At 38.1% G+C, this 13668-nt stretch overlaps 2 protein-coding genes across 2 annotated transcripts; one reads left to right on the top strand and one right to left on the bottom strand.

The window, feature by feature from the left end:
- Nucleotides 1-1096: 1096 nt before the first annotated feature.
- LOC137948877 (flavonoid 3'-monooxygenase CYP75B137-like) lies at nt 1097-3009 on the bottom strand. The gene is made up of 2 exons (XM_068795074.1): nt 2032-3009; nt 1097-1839 (listed from the first exon to the last, which is right to left on the bottom strand). Exons 1-2 carry the CDS (start codon nt 2995-2997, stop codon nt 1204-1206), a joined length of 1602 nt encoding a protein of 533 aa, XP_068651175.1. The 5' UTR covers nt 2998-3009; the 3' UTR covers nt 1097-1203.
- Nucleotides 3010-11869: 8860 nt separating this feature from the next.
- LOC137947745 (flavonoid 3'-monooxygenase CYP75B137-like) lies at nt 11870-13668 on the top strand. Its single transcript, XM_068793515.1, has 2 exons — nt 11870-12853; nt 12930-13668. Exons 1-2 carry the CDS (start codon nt 11870-11872, stop codon nt 13560-13562), a joined length of 1617 nt encoding a protein of 538 aa, XP_068649616.1. The 3' UTR covers nt 13563-13668.

The raw sequence follows: 13668 nt of genomic DNA, 5'->3' as shown, positions 1-13668 counted from the left end.
GAAGATAGGCCCAAGCCCACACAGCCAAAAAAGACCCACATATCTAAGAGTATTATAAGATGGGTCACACAACCAAGGAAGGCCCGCAAGATGGGACCAAACACATAAAAAGTAGTACCCATCATGATTACCATGAGCTGGCATCCTTATCACATAAGTCGGAAGATCAAGAAAGACTCACAAAGGCATCTTTATCTTATGGTCACGTCCTAGAAGAGTTCTAGTTTAAGTTATGTTTGTCTTTTATCTATATTGAGTTATTTAATTATGTTAGGACTTATCTTTAAGTGTTAGAGTTTGGGTGTAATTGGGACAAATGTGGTTTTATTGTAATTGGACTCTACTACCTTCCTTTATTATAAATAGAGGTTCATGTACTCTGATTATAATAAGTTAATGAAGTATTTCTCTTTTTCATAAATTTAGTAGAGTCTATGGATATGTAATCTATTTCATGATGAGCACATAAGACTTATAGTGGTTCACAAGTGCAACTCAAGTTTCTATGTCCATTCCCAAGTGTTGGTACCCTAACACGATTTATCAAAAACACACAAAGAGCTTGTTACTAGCCAAATAAACTTGAAAGTTTAGACGCACACTTGTGATTTCAGCCCTCAACCTCTTCCACAATGGCTTAAATTTAGGGACGATTCTTAAATAGTTTTCTTTGACTTTATTTTTTTATCACTGGTTTGGTTTGAGTTTTACGTGTGCAATTTGTTTAAAGATAAAATAAAAAAATTTAAATTTTGTATGTGACATTTTATTTTATTAAAAAATTATCAGATAGGTATGGTAATGTATGAGATTGATTATTAATTTCTATTTATTTATGTGGAAAATGCACTAATAGGTCTATTTAATTTTTCTTGAAAATTTAAAAAAAAAATTATGTAATTTCCTAGTAAGACACTAATAGGATTTTATCTTAAAGTTTCTTGGACAAGTGTCTACTAGGAAAATTGGGATTGTAAATTTCCAACTTGAGGCACTAACTGGGTCTAGGTCTAGAGAATTCAAAGCAATGAATTGGGAGAACTGAGTGGGTCTTGTTTGTGGCTACAGAATACAAAGAAAATACTCTTTTCTTGCCTCACTAATTTTATTCAATCATCTAACAAAATACTTTAATGCCAAACATCACTGCTTGTACATAGCCATAACTCTTAAACGTTTGGATTGCTGGTTTATTAAACGACTCTAGTTGCAGGAATACAGATCCGGATCGGATAATCTTGGCGTTGGAACAGCCATGAGAGGTTTTGCCTTCTTCAAAACGAGACCAAACTTCTCTGAAACTTCGAGCTCTGTGCCCTCTGGCAGTTTCCAGTCGAATGAGTGCAGAAGCGTGGCCATTACGTACATTAACATCCTCTCTGCCAGGGCCATACCTGGGCATATCCTCCTCCCTGACCCAAACGGAAAGTAACGGAAGTCATTACCGGTAAACTCAAGTTTGCTGTCGTCGCCCGTCATGAACCTCTCCGGTCTGAACTCTTCCGGAGACTCCCATGCCGCAGGGTCCCTTTGGATTGCCCACATGTTCACCAAGACGCGAGAGCCCTTGGGAACCATGTAACCGCCCACTGGCGTCGACTCGCTTGGGGTCCTCGGAAGCATGAGTGGAACCACAGGGTGAAGACGAAGAACTTCCTTCACAAAAGCGTTCACGTAGTGCAGGTTCGGTAGGTGGGCTTCTTCCACGGGATGATTCCTTCCCACGACTTCGTCCAGCTCTTCTTGGGCGGCTTTCATAACCTCTGGATGCTTCATCGCCTCTGTCATTGCCCACTCCATTGTTGTCCATGTCGTGTCGTTACCCGCCAGCACCAAGTCCTGTCAAGGAAAGCAGGAGTAAACTCATGAAAACGAATTAGAATTAAACACAGGCTTGAGATGATTTATGTGTTTGGCAGATCTGAGCTTCCTGGAATCATAATCATTGCTCCATGGAAACTCTGTAGTCTTCAACTCAAGTGTTTTGAATAATTTAATGTAAATTTGATGGTGGGGAAGAAAGGTACTTGCCGTAAGCAGAGACTTGATGTGAGATCTGGTGAGGGGCGTCTTTGGATCTCCACTGTTCTGTATCTGCAATAGTATCTGAAGGAAATCTCTGGTTCCCTCGCTGTTGCCTCTTTTCTGGCTTTGATTTATGAGGGAGTCAAGGATTTGCTCAAGCCTAACTCCGCCCTTCTTCGTCAGGCGGACGACTCCCCCGAAATCAAACGGAGCTAGAACCGGAAAGAAATCCGACACGTCGAGCTTGCAGAAGACACCCGTCAGGTATTCTACCACTTGCTGAAATTCGTCTCCCACCTGACGCCTCTCCTCCTCAGCGACCGACCTTCCCCACAGCAATCCCGTAATTACTTTGTACATCACCACGAACATCACCTTCCCAACATTAATCGGAGATCCGGTGCCGCCGTGGACCTCCGCCACCATCTCCTGGACGGCGTGCCGGCGGACGTCGTACGAAATATATAACTTTGAGCTGTTAAGCATCTCTCCCATACACACCCGTCGGAGCATTCGCCACTGCTCCCCATATGGAGCCCACCCCATGCCGTGAACCCCGTTCAATAGCGCCATCGACCCCGGCGGCACATCGCGGTTGGCAAAAGTGGTGTCTTGGTCCTTGAGAAGCACCTTCGCCAGGGATGGCGAGCTGACCAGTACGAAGAGCTTCTGGCCGAGCCTAAGGCTGATTATGGGGCCATACTCGCGAGCTAAACGAGCAAACCAGCTGTGAATATCGGGCTCCAAATGGGGGAGGCAGCCCAGAAAGGGCACACCTCGCGGCCCCGGTGGTAATGGCAGCCGGCTTTTGCTGGTTTTCTTTGCGAGATAAGCCCAAAGTAAAATAGCCGCTAGTGCCGCGACTAAGAACGGCCCCAAAGAACTCCATTGTCCGTCGCTGTGATTGCTCCTTTTCACCGCCCATGACCACGCCGTCTGAACGGCGCCTGTAAACTTGTTTTGAAGGTTCATAATTGTTGCTGTCTCCATTTCAGTGGAGAAGTATTGTGGGCAGCGTACTCGCCTCTCATTTTATAGTGATAATCATCCAGAAGTGATGGTTACCAGAGTAAAGAAAGAATCATTTGCTTAATTTGTCACCATCAGAGACAAAGAGCTAAAATCACCTGTACCGGTGGGAATCATAGAAAGAGTCAGTCGGCCTTTAAAGAGAGAAATCCTAATATTCAATGACGCCATTGCGGAAATCCAGGACTGTCATTTACGACGAAAAATGAACCCCACTTGTCGGTACATTCATTATACTTTAACCTTTATAGGTGGAATTCTTCATCGCTTGACGAGGATTCTTCGGGGACTTGGATGGCCACATCTCCTTCATACCTTGATGAAGGGAAACCACAATTTCAATTTCTTTTTCTTCTTGATCAAGATGAGGAATCGTGTCAAACATGTAACTCAATGCTTCCAAAATTTCTTAGTCGTTATGCACATTTCAATATGGTTCAACTACTCACCTCTTTAGTACTTCAATGAAAAGAGTAAATTTAAAATTGTCAAGAAATGTATACATTTCTTTGAAAAATCAATTTCACTGAGAAAGATCCCCACATTTCCTTAAAGCGATTAAATGGAAAGAGGTAACATTTATCGGTAAAATTATTTTTTCAACAAAAGTTTTCTTATTTTTAAAAGAGAATAAATGAAGAAGGGCAACTTTTCTCTACAATGGAGAATGTACTTATTTTTTGTGAAATTAATTTTTCCAAAAAATGTTCTTGTATTTTAAAAGAGACTAAATGAAAAAAAAGGGATTTTTTTGTTGGCCCAAGTGGCTTTTCATGGGGTCAATTGAGATTTACAAGTTAAAATTTTGACACAGGTGTAGAATACATGCAATTAAGCAATTTATAAATAAAAATTCAATCACGCACCTTAAAGTGACACAAGAATTTTTGTTATCGATATTCTCCTATTGGTATTCACCACCCAATAATAGAAATTCTATTATTTAAGCTCCAATAGCTAGAATTTACATAAAAAATATTTTGACTCTCCTACATGCTTTTAAAAATATGATTTAGCTGGATTCTAGCTTTACCTGGCCTTTTTTTTTTTTTTTTTATCTAGATTACAATAGGTTTTAGACGTTCACAAAAGAAAAAGAAAAAGGTAAAAAACACTTACACACTTTCACTTGCATAGTATATTCTCCTTGAGAGATCCAATCATCCAATCTTTGCAGCACAATGTGATTATGGGAGCTTGTCTAAATGAAATGCAAGGAAAGATGGAGGAAAGAGTTGGAAATTTTGTAAGTAAAAAAACTCTCTTTCGCTCAAAAGTACTTTGAGAAGAAGTATTTGCAAAACTTTGAAAATAAAGGCTTGAAGATTTACCAATAAATGCTCATTAACTTCTTTGTGTGAGTTTTAGTGGGGTATTTATAACTTTCCCAAACAAAACTAGTCATTTTTTGCCCATTTACAAAAGTCAGAGTTTGGATTGATCGATCAATAATGTATAACAACTATTTTTTTGTCTTGATGTGACTTATTGATCGATCAATATCTTCCCATTAGGGTTGATATGTTAAATTGATAGATCATTGCCAAGGTATGATCGATCAATCGAAGTTCCCTCTAACGATGCATTACAAGTATGATCGATCATGTTTTATGTCCCTGACTGGCAAGATTATGTTTGATCGATCAATCATGTGGGATGATTGATCATTCAATGTAAAATTTGCTTGTCTAAAAAGTATTGATCAATCAGTCCAAGTGGGATAACAGGGCATGTTTTATAGCATGATATGGCCTTGTTCTAGATGATCAATCAATCGCTTACATTGATCGATCATACTTTTAAACTTGGCATGTGCTGGATGATTGATCATTGGCAGATGTTGATCAATCATTCCAATTTCAGTTCAACTAAGTTGACTTTAAAAGTATGAGATTGAATGATCCTAAAGTGCTCTAACATGTTTAAAGAAAAGTATATGATGTTTTAAAACATATATGAATTCAATGTATGTCCTAAAGGTCCATGTTTAACATTGTACCCCAAATTGAAGGAGTTTGGACAATTGTCTTTTACATAGATTATTAAGTTCTAACATATATCAATGAATCCTAAACTCTAGTCTTCACTTTTACTTCTTATTCAAGGGTGCTTCTTCAAGAGGAGACTTCCTGTGATGCATGAGGTCTTAAGCAATCTTTATTCATTTTGAATCTTTACACCTCAAAATGCATGTCTCTTGAAGGTAAAGTATCTGAAATATTTAATTTGTAAATTGTCAACTCTATTAAGTTTTGCTATCATCAAAAGCAAGAAGGGAATTAACCTATGGTTAACATTTTCCCCCTTTTTATGATGACAAAACCTAACTTTGAAAAATTAAAACATACACAATCCCTAAGGTTGGAGCTAAGTCAATTATGCAATTTTTGGAATAAGCTCCCCCTTAACCTTTGCATAGTACTTTTTAGTCATTTGATTTTTGATTTTTAATTTTTAAATTTCTAGAGTGTGGCTAATGGGTCGGTGTCCATCTTTCCATTTTTTTTCTCCCCTTTTTATACCACACTCAAAAAGATTTTGAAATGGAACATAAGAGAAAGCAAAAAGTGTTGGCTCAAGGTCACATTGTTGACATGTAGCATAGACGAGAATCAATAGACATTGTTTAGCAATATCAACATTTTTTTTTTCAAATTTATAATCATTTCTCAATGCTTATGTTACTCTAAAACTTTTAATTCATGTATCATTCTAATGAATGATCTTTGATCTTTCTTTTTAATTCTCAATGACAATTTAGAGTGAGTCTTAAAGTTCAAGATTTCAACTAATGAAACTTTTCTTTATTTTAACTTCTATTTTACTTTTTTATGTATTTTTTTTCAGTTTTATGGTTATAATATAAAAATTTTGAAGAAAGAGAAAAAACTCAACATATGACAAAATTAAAAAAGTATTTAACTTTTATAAATTCCATTTTTAAATTTGTTAATAAAATATTAAATAATTAGGCATAAAAAACTTTAAAATATTTTAAATTTTATAATTACACATACTATTAAATTAACTATATATTAGAGTGAATTAAATGATAACTTACAATTCTTCAACTCGCTTATCGTGAGAGTGGGTTTCATTCATGGCTTAAGGGATAATTAATCCAACTTAAATGTTTAAAAAATACTCAAAAATCACATGCGAGTATCGACTCTGATAATTATTATACTAATGTTTATGAGTCATTATACACTAAAATTTTGGTCAATAAAATCACTTTAGATTAATAAATAATATAAATTATAAAAATTAGACAAATTTGGCCATTTTTTCATATACAATTATGTGTTAGAAAATATACAATTTTTTTCATATACTCATAGAATAAACAACAATAGGTATATTTTTTCATTTTTTAATAACACTTTGCTCTATATTGAGACACAATAGCAAGCTTAAGGCTCATTTGAGAACTAATCTGAGCTAAGAAGGTAATAAAAGGAAAAAGACAGAAATATGAAAAAAGAAAATACCCACAAGATAAAGAACAAAAAGGATCGTAGGCTGGGTCATTGTTTCCCTTAAAATAACCTGAAATAGCAACAAAAGATGCGACGAGGGAAGACAATGTCATGACGTCCGGTACTCATCTAACAGGCTCTACGACAAGGAAGTTAGAACAGAAACAATACCCAGTTTCCTGTTTCCTCCAAAGTGAAAATCTCCAGCTTCATGTCAGCAATCTTAGCTCTATCTTTAATTAAATGAATGCAGCTTTCACTGCTTCACGTTCGTCAACTACTCTCTTGAAAAAATATCCGGGCTTTGAAGGAATCAACTGGAGGACTGTTCACAGTTCCCAATCACATATTCTATGATTAATCAGCTTGGAGGAAAGTAAACGTTCAAGGTTTGTAGGTGAAGGTGGCGAAAGAGGACAGGTTTTATCTAATACGAAACCCAGTTTGCAAAAAATATGAAACGGCTATTCCAGCTGTACGATTTTGATCAATGGTATAGGGTTTAGGGTTTAGGGTTTACCCTAATACGATGAACGGTGACGATGGGAAGAGGCAAGCCGACGGTGATGGATGCTTAGACGAAGGCGAGGGGATGAAGTGAGGCCATGTGTTAGGTGAAGGTGAAGGCGAAATGAGAGAGAATGAGCCTCTTCCTAGCCTTCACTGCCCCTCACTTCTTATTCAAAAATCCTTTTCATTCGCCTCTCATTCCCTCCCCTTGGTGTCTCCATCGCCATCGCCATCGCCATTCACCGGACCTCATTTCACCTCTTATTAGCATCCATCTTTCTTGGTCACTCATTGTTTAATTCTCATATTAATGAACATAATTTAATTCCAATCATTGTTTAATTTTCATTTATGCATTGTAAATTGTTATTACTTGATACCTTTTGATTAGTAGTGAATATTACATTTGATAGAATTGGTTTATTTCTATTGAAAAGTGAGTAAAATTACTAACATGACTTGATTAGAATAATGTTGCTATTTACCAAATTGTTGATTCTAGACAGCATAGCAATAGTTTCTCTATTTTGAAAGCTCTTTTTAACTCGACTTTTAAATTTAGTTTATCCAAAATTTGAAAGCAATATGCCCTCATTTATGAGCTTATTTAATTTTTTTAATATTAAATTAATTCACCTATATTTACAATAACCATTTGAAAAAATATTAGTATGAATTTTGGATGAACTAAAAAAAATAAATGGTTATAACACATAAATTTGTTTATATTAATTTTAATTTTAATTAAATTTACATGTATTTTAATTTATTATTTTAATTTATTTTTAATTAAAACATCCAAATTTACATGTTGTTTAATTTATTATTTTAATTTTAATTTATTTTTAATTAAAACATCCAAATTTCCCACTTGAATTTCATGAAAAACATTTTCGCCAAACTAAAACTCTTTTGCAGCTACATTATGACAACCAAATAACCATTCACATAGCTATAAATCCAATCTTCCATGAGAATAAAAAATGACATTTGAAATTGACTATCATTTTATTAGACAAAAAGTATGAGTTGGAGTTATTTTCATTAACTAAACTCGTATTTAACAATCATGGTCTACTTTAACAATCATGCGCCAAGCTTACTGTGATCGATATCTTTGGTCCACTAGCTTCTGAGGGAGTGTAAAGAAGTATATTGTGTTTCTTTGAGTTAGTCACTATAGGTTTTCTTTAATTGTTCATAAGGGGCTTAGGGCACTCTTGTAATTAATATTGACTTTTATGATATAAAATATACACTCAAGAGAGGAGTTGGTCCTCAGTTGAAACTAAGGCAAAGGGGGGGCTCTCTCTCTCAATCTCACCACCTCATTAGCTCTCTTCTTCTCCTCTCTTAATAAATTATCATTTTGACATGGATAAGGTTAATGTTAGCACTTTATAGACTTTGTTTATACTTAGAGAGGGTTAGTCGATAAATATTCTCACCAACCCGCTTCGGACCCGTCTACATCAATTTCTAATTATTTTTTATTGGACTAATCTTCACTCTTTCTATTGATTTTTTTTTAAAATTTTCTTTTGTATGATGACACCGACAAGCTGCTTAAGTTATTGTTTATTCAAGGCTGAGATAGAAATAGAAGACTTTTGATGTTCCAGACCAGTATTCTTTATGTCAAGTAAAGGAGTAGTTGCTATTACTTGGTCCATACTGTGATACTTATATGACCACTTCTACCTCATAACCAAAAATGTTCTCATTTTTTTTTGGGAAATTAATCATGCAAATTGAACAATGCCCAATGCAGAAGGAAGATGGGAACTGACAATGTTGTTAGTATCCATTAGAAAAGGTAATAGGTTCCAAACCTTCATGGCACTTTATATGGGTACTCTATGTGAAGAACAATGTGTAATGTAAATGGCAGCAAAATGACTGAAACAAGGCACTTTATAAGAGCTTACAGACACTTTAACTCCTCTGAAGTCATTTGCTTGACCGAATCCTTTGAAGAAACTTAGCGACTAACTGGTGTTTTTTTTATGTAGTTGAGCTCTGCAAATGTAACAGGCTGATGATGCTCATTTGTCTTCTCTAAAATTTCTTTAGAGTAGATCTTATCATATTTATTAACACTCTTATGACCTATTCGAATAGCTTGACATGTCGCCTTCTTGAGTCAAGGGCCTGACCAATCTTGATTAATAACGTCGGTAAGCATCTTGTTTGACTTAATCGAGATTAGGATGTGTTCGGTGGAGTGGCTAACAAGTAAACGGTGATGGCAAGGTGAATGGATTGTGGTTGATCTAAGGCCTTCGTGTCTCTTTTCGAGACATATCAAGCAGATTTTTTTTCGTACTCACTGAAGTTACTAAATTCTAATGAAGTTTACTTCTAGATGGCCCTAATGGAATATTTGTTTGTATCGACTGGGCCAATCCTTGTATAAGATCTGTGGTCGAGCTTTTTAGCACACTGGTTTCAACATGGTATCAGAGCAGGTTGGTCCCGATTTTGAGTCCCGCTCCCACCGAATTTGTCCCATGTATTTTTTGTGAATTTGTCCCTGGTGTTGGAATATTTGTTTGTATCGACTCCTTGTATAAAATCCGTGGTTGTTTTCCTAACAGGTTCGAGCCTTTTAGCGCACTAGTTTAAACGGGGGAGTGTTGTATAAGACTTTTTATGGCTATCGATGTTCCCAACCAGTCTTTCTATTGACTTTTTCCCTTTCACTTTCGATGAAGTTAACGATTCAACATGACTGAATTGAAGATTTACGCCTACCTGTATTTTAATTTATTTTTAATTAAAACATCCAAATTTCCCACTTGAATTTCATGAAAAACATTTTCGCCAAACTAAAACTCTTTTGCAGCTACATTATGACAACCAAATAACCATTCACATAGCTATAAATCCAATCTTCCATGAGAATAAAAAATGACATTTGAAATTGACTATCATTTTATTAGACAAAAAGTATGAGTTGGAGTTATTTTCATTAACTAAACTCCTTCAGGTATTTAACAATCATGGTCTACTTTAACAATCATGCTCCAAGCTTACTGTGATTGATGTATTTGGTCCACTAGCTTGTGAGGGAGTGTAAAGAAGTATATTGTGTTTCTTTGAGTTAGTCACTATAGATTTTCTTTAATTGTTCATAAGGGGCTTAGAGCACTCTTGTAATTAATATTGACTTTTATGATATAAAATATACACTCAAGAGAGGAGTTGGTCCTCAGTTGAAACTAAGGCAGAGGGGGGGCTCTCTCTCTCAATCTCACCACCTCATTAGCTCTCTTCTTCTCCTCTCTTAATAAATTATCATTTTGTCATGGATAAGGTTAATGTTAGCGCTTTATAGACTTTGTTTATACTTATAGAGGGTTAGTCTATAAATATTCTCACCAACCCGCTTCGGACCCATCTACATCAATTTCTAATTATTTTTTATTTGACTAATCTTCTCTCTTTCTATTGATTTTTTTTTCAAATTTTCTTTTGTATGATGACTCCCACAAACTGCTTAAGTTATTGTTTATTCAAGGCTGAGATAGAAATAGAAGACTTTTGATGTTCCAGACCAGTATTCTTTATGTCAAGTAAAGGAGTAGTTGCTATTACTTGGTCCATACTGTGATACTTATATGACCACTTCTACCTCATAACCAAAAATGTTCTCAATTTTTTTTGGGAAATTAATCATGCAAATTGAACAATGCCCAATGCAGAAGGAAGATGGGAACTAACAATGTTGTTAGTATCCATTAGAAAAGGTAATAGGTTCCAAACCTTCATGGCACTTTATATGGGTACTCTATGTGAAGAACAATGTGTAATGTAAATGGCAGCAAAATGACTGAAACAAGGCACTTTATAAGAGCTTACAGACACCTTAACTCCTCTGAAGTCATTTGCTTGACCGAATCCTTTGAAGAAACTTAGCAACTAACAGCTTTTTTTTTTAATGTAGTTGTGCTCTGCAGATGTAACAGGCTGATGATGCTCATTTGTCTTCTCTAAAATTTCTTTAGAGTAGATCTTATCATATTTATTAACACTCTTATGACCGATTCGAATAGCTTGACATGTAGCCTTCTTGAGTCAAGGGCCTGACCAGTCTTGATGAATAATGTAGGTAAGCATCTTGTTTGATTTAATCGAGATTAGGATGTGTTCGGCGGAGTGGCTAACAAGTAAACGGTGATGGCAGGGTCAATGGATTGTGGTTGATCTAAGCCCTTCGTGTCTCTTTTGGAGACAAATCAAGCAGATTTTTTTTTCGTACTCACTGAAGTTGCTAAATTCTAATGAAGTTTACGTCTAGATGGCCCTAATGGAATATTTGTTTATATCGACTGGGCCAATCCTTGTATAATATCCGTGGTCGAGCTTTTTAGCGCATTGGTTTCAACATGGTATCAGAGCAGGTTGGTCCCGATTTCGAATACTGCTCCCACCGAATTTGTCCCATGTATTTTTTATGAATTTGTCCTGGGTGTTGGAATATTTGTTTGTATCGACTCCTTGTATAAAATCCGTGGTTGTTTTCCTAACAGGTTCAAGCCTTTTAGCGCATTGGTTTAAACGGGGGAGTGTTGTATAAGACTTTTTATGGCTATCGATGTTCCCGACCAGTCTTTCTATCGACTTTTGCCCTTTCACTTTCGATGAAGTTAACGATTCAACACGACTGAATTGAAGATTTAGGCCTACCATGAATTTTTTGCACTCGCTGCTAAATTCAGATGAAGTTTACGTCTGGATGGCCACATTGTCTCGCCTCCTGTCACTATAAAAGGAGAGGTCGCTGGACCAGGAGAGTACGCTTCCCATAATACTTCTCCCCGGAAATGGAGACGGCAACAATTGTGGGCCTTCAAAACAAGTTTACGGAGGCCGCTCAGACAGCGTGGTCATGGGCGGTGAAAAGGAGCAATCACAGCGACGGACAATGGAGATCCTTGGGGCCGTTCTTAGTCGCGGCACTGGCGGCTATTTTAGTTTGGTCGCATCTCGCAAAGAAAACCACCAAAAGCCGGCTGCCATTACCACCGGGGCCGCGAGGTGTGCCCTTTCTGGGCTGCATCCCCTATTTGGAGCCCGATATCCACAGCTGGTTTGCTCGTTTAGCTCGTGAGTATGGCCCCATAATCAGCCTTAGGCTCGGCCAGAAGCTATTCGTAGTGGTCAGCTCGCCATCCCTGGCGAAGGAGCTTCTCAAAGACCAAGACGCCACTTTTGCCAACCGCGACGCGCCTCCTGGGTCGATGGCGTTATTGAGCGGGGTTCACGGAATGGGTTGGGCTCCATATGGGGCGCGCTGGCGTATGCTCCGAAGGGTATGCATGGGAGAGATGCTTAACAGCTCAAAGTTAGATATTTCGTACGACGTCCGCCGGAGCGCCGTCCGGGAGATGGTGGCAGAAGTTCACGGCGGCACCGGAGCTCCGATTAACGTCGGAAACGTTATGTTCGTGGTGATGTACAAGGTGATTACGGGATTGCTGTGGGGAGGGTCGGTCGCTGAGGAGGAGAAGCGTAAGGTGGGAGACGAGTTTCAGCTAGTGGTAGAATACCTGACGGGTGTCTTCTGCAAGCCCGACGTGTCGGATTTCTTTCCGATTCTAGCTCCGTTTGATTTAGGGGGAGTCTTCCGCCAGACGAAGAAGGGCGGAGTTAGGCTTGAGCAAATCCTCGACTCACTCATAAATCAAAGCCAGAAAAGGGGCAACACCGAGGGGACCAGAGATTTCCTTCAGATATTATTGGAGATACAGAACAGTGGCGATACAAGGACTCCCCTCACCAGATCTCACATCAAGTCTTTGCTTATGGCAAGTATCTTTCTTCCCCAGCTTTGTGTCTAATACAAGTTGGTTTTCATGAGTTTATTTTTGATTTCCTTCACAGGAATTGGTGCTTGCTGGTAATGACACAACGTGGACAACGATGGAGTGGGCAATGACAGAGGTGATGAAGCATCCGGAGGTTATGAAAAACGCCCAAGAAGAGCTGGACAAGGTTGTGGGAAGGAATCATTCCGTGGAAGAGGTTCATCTTCCTAACCTGCACTACGTGAACGCTTTTGTGAAGGAAGTTCTTCGTCTTCACCCTGTGGTTCCACTCATGCTTCCGAGGACCCCGAGCCAGTCGACTCCAGTTGGCGGTTACATGGTGCCTAAGGGCTCTCGCGTCTTGGTGAACATGTGGTCAATCCAAAGGAACCCTGCGGCATGGGAGTCCCCCGAAGAGTTCAGACCCGAGAGGTTCTTGATGGGCAACGGCAAACGTGAGATTACTGGCAATGACTTCCATTACTTTCCGTTTGGGTCAGGAAGGAGGATATGCCCAGGTATGGCCCTGGCAGAGAGGATGTTAATGTACGTAATGGCCACGCTCCTGCACTCATTCCACTGGAAACTGCCAGAGGGCACAGAGCTTGATGTTTCTGAGAAGTTTGGTATCGTTTTGAAGAAAGCAAAACCTCTCATGGCCGTTCCATCACCAAGATTATCCGATCTGGGTCTGTACTCTCGCAACTAGCCTTGTTTAAAAACAAAGCAATCCAAATATCAAATATGGCTTTCGTGTATAACCATGTATAGTTGTGGTTCTATCAAATGTGCTTCTGCAGTGAAGCTCGGCCACT

This window comes from Aristolochia californica, unplaced genomic scaffold (genome assembly GCF_029961685.1).
Source record: "Aristolochia californica isolate CCGP_79_NKW_82.1479 unplaced genomic scaffold, dmAriCali1.0.hap1 SCAF_13, whole genome shotgun sequence".
In the NCBI taxonomy this organism is placed as follows: Eukaryota; Viridiplantae; Streptophyta; class Magnoliopsida; order Piperales; family Aristolochiaceae; genus Aristolochia; species Aristolochia californica.
Note: the sequence above shows the minus strand (reverse complement) of the source record. Positions and strands in the feature narration are given on the sequence as shown.

Excerpts from the sequence above, each read along its gene's own strand:
- LOC137947745 (XM_068793515.1), top strand. The coding sequence starts at position 11,870 with ATGGAGACGGCAACAATTGTGGGCCTTCAAAACAAGTTTACGGAGGCC. Across the intron at positions 12,854-12,929 it reads ACATCAAGTCTTTGCTTATG|GAATTGGTGCTTGCTGGTAA; the intron begins GCAAGTATCTTT and ends TTTCCTTCACAG.
- LOC137948877 (XM_068795074.1), bottom strand. The coding sequence starts at position 2,997 with ATGAACCTTCAAAACAAGTTTACAGGCGCCGTTCAGACGGCGTGGTCA. Across the intron at positions 1,840-2,031 it reads ACATCAAGTCTCTGCTTACG|GACTTGGTGCTGGCGGGTAA; the intron begins GCAAGTACCTTT and ends TTTCCTTGACAG.